The sequence below is a fragment of the Liolophura sinensis genome, chromosome 6 (assembly GCF_032854445.1).
Source record: "Liolophura sinensis isolate JHLJ2023 chromosome 6, CUHK_Ljap_v2, whole genome shotgun sequence".
NCBI classification, from domain to species: Eukaryota; Metazoa; Mollusca; class Polyplacophora; order Chitonida; family Chitonidae; genus Liolophura; species Liolophura sinensis.
In genome coordinates this window covers 2575762-2578461 of record NC_088300.1, presented here as the reverse complement: position 1 = coordinate 2578461, position 2700 = coordinate 2575762, and the positions used below count along the sequence as shown (strand labels likewise).

Genomic DNA, 2700 nt, shown 5'->3' with positions numbered 1-2700 from the left:
TAAAACGATATATATATGGAAATCAGCGTTTGTTTACGTATAATTGCTTGCATTTGTACTGTAATTTTAATGTGTAGCCGGTTGCATAGCAGAAAATAATCAACATAGAAGCCTTACAAACCATGCTGCTTTCGTGCATCCGGTTCCAGTATAGTAACCGTAATTTGAAAAACAAATTTCAACTGCTTTTTATTATATAGGATATAGATATTATAACAAGTGGAAAATGCCAATTTAGGCGTGAAAAACACATCTTGAAAAGCAACGTATTTGTAAACATTTGGAATATTTTAATAAAACAATATGAAATGTTTCAAACGGAAAGATCACATGAGCCATGTTTAGAAAATTCGCCATATTCAGAAAACTGGACAGATGTCAGAAAATGGTCGCGAGTAATCCCCAATAACTGACCCAGCTGTTTTCACTATAAAATAGCCTTAGGCTGTTATTAACTCACAAGCTGCCTAGCATTTGGGGGTGAAGTTTGTTTTGAAAACTCACGTCATTCGTACGAAAAAGATACAAGTGTTTGTTAAAAAATATTTTCGGAATTTTCCCACCCCTAAAACACCTGATGTGAGATGTTGTTACACGAGATAAATCATATATAATACGTGTTCAACATGTGGAGAGCTTTGGTAGTAACGCCATCTGCCTGTCAGGGCGGGCAGGGTGGTGATGGTGGAGGGGGGAAGGCTTGGGAGCAGGCGGTCACTTGGAGTGTATGCTGCCTTAGGGATTACTACATGCTAGGCTAACATCTATCACGGACAACTCATTGGGGGGGGGGGGCAGAACTCACAGGAATGACATCAAACATGCCTTTTGCGCTCACTGAGATTTATTTAAGTAAACACATTAGAAAAGTTTCGTTAACAAAACCCTCAAAGACAAATGTAATTTCCAAAGATGTAAACTGGTTTCAAAACAATTCCACAGTTTTACAAATGCTCAATAGTTTGAAAATATTATAAGTCATGAAACAATATGACAAAGTTATAGAATGAACTTTAATATCAATCTATTTCTTGATCAAAAATTCATCAGGGATCTTTCCACAGGCCTAAGTACATGCCATTTACGTGTTACAGATGACTCAGTCTTCGGAAGCGCCCCTCCCTGTTTGGCATGCGTACCTGGGTGGTTGTCCATGGAGTTGATGAGTGACTCGCGGAATCACCGATCGGCTATCGGCGGGCTGGTTCCGACCCGGTTGTTCGGACATTTCCGGTCTGCAGCACAGGGTCTGCGCATGGTAACTTGGATTCAGGAACAGCTCAACCGACAGAGAATCGGAGTTTCCTGCCAGGTGTACGCGGCACGCTCTTGGACGATTTAGGAGCCGATGACTTAGGACTCAAGAAACGAAGTACACTTTTTGAGGTCTTGGAACGTAGATCTAACATCTGTTGTCTCAATGAGCGGAAAATGGCGAACGTATTTCTCTTCTTCTTGGAGGCGATCATCAAACGCATCACCTCATCGAACACATCACTGAGTCCGGCCTTAGTATATGCAGAGCATTCGAAAAAGTCCACGGCTCCGATATCGATTGCAAGTTGCTTCCCTTCTTCTGTAGTTACGCAATCCTTGGCTGCTTCCTGCGTACGTAAGTCAGTCTGTAAGCCAATCACAAGAACGGGCTTCTTCTTCTTGATGTATTTCTCCAGTTCTGGAAGCCAGGTCGTCTGTAGACTTTGGAATGATGTCCTTCTGGCTACAGAATAGCAGAGAAGAAAGATGTCACTCTTCTCATAGGCGAACGCTCGGAGAGGCTCATAACAGGCCTGGCTGGCGTTGTCAAATAGCCCCAACAGAAAAGTTTGACTTCCAACAGTCACATCGGCTGAAACAGTCAAATACTCAATATGAGATATCACATACTAAAATACATATTTTATAATTAGTGTTGGGTAACATTTGTTACGTGAATTCCATAATATCAAAAAAAAGTAGAAAAGGAGTTTGTAACTAATAAACGCACATTGAACCAAGCTGCTCTATATACCCATGAAAAATGTAAGAAACTTTACACCATCGTTTAAAACGATGTTATATAACTAGGATTATTAATTCTTACCTGCATAGTTTTCAAACACAGTTGGTTCGTAGTCGCTGGGAAATTCCCTTGTCGCTTTCGTCACTGCTAGAGCAGTTTTCCCAACCTTCTCATCTCCGGTAAATGAACAGTTGAAACACGCGCTGTATTTGGGAGCTGCCATTTTGAAATAGTGATTTGATGAACAGAGTGGTTATAAGTGTATAGCTAGAGATGTCTGATATCTGTAACTGTCATTTAGAGACTGGTGCCCTAACATGGTTTGGTTACATATATATATAGGCGACAGGGACCAGCGGGGATTCGGACCAAAGTGCCCACAGGGTAGGTGGGTAATTACACGGTGCCTTAATCCATAATGTTCTATCATTTATCTGAGTGACTTGTATCAGCCGACCCACCCCAACCCATACTTCACTCATTCCCCCACCTCCCACTGCCACCCGCTAGGCTAACTTTCGGCGTTCACACACCTGTCCTCATGCAGGCAGACCAGGTATTTCCCTTTCTCGGCATGGATCGAGAGCTACCTTATGTCCGCAGGTGATCAGTGTTTAGCAGGCTGTTTTCAAAACGGATCATAATGAGTTAATCAGGTGGCTTGGCCTATTATCTGCAGACCAGTTGCGGTGTCCGAG

General features: G+C 42.2%; 1 protein-coding gene across 1 annotated transcript; it reads right to left on the bottom strand.

The window, feature by feature from the left end:
- Nucleotides 1–1280: 1280 nt before the first annotated feature.
- On the bottom strand, nucleotides 1281–2225 carry LOC135469404 (rho-related protein racD-like). Its single transcript, XM_064748041.1, has 2 exons — nucleotides 2084–2225; nucleotides 1281–1849 (listed from the first exon to the last, which is right to left on the bottom strand). The coding sequence occupies exons 1-2, from the start codon at nucleotides 2223–2225 to the stop codon at nucleotides 1281–1283; spliced, it is 711 nt and encodes a 236-aa protein (XP_064604111.1).
- Nucleotides 2226–2700: the final 475 nt, after the last annotated feature.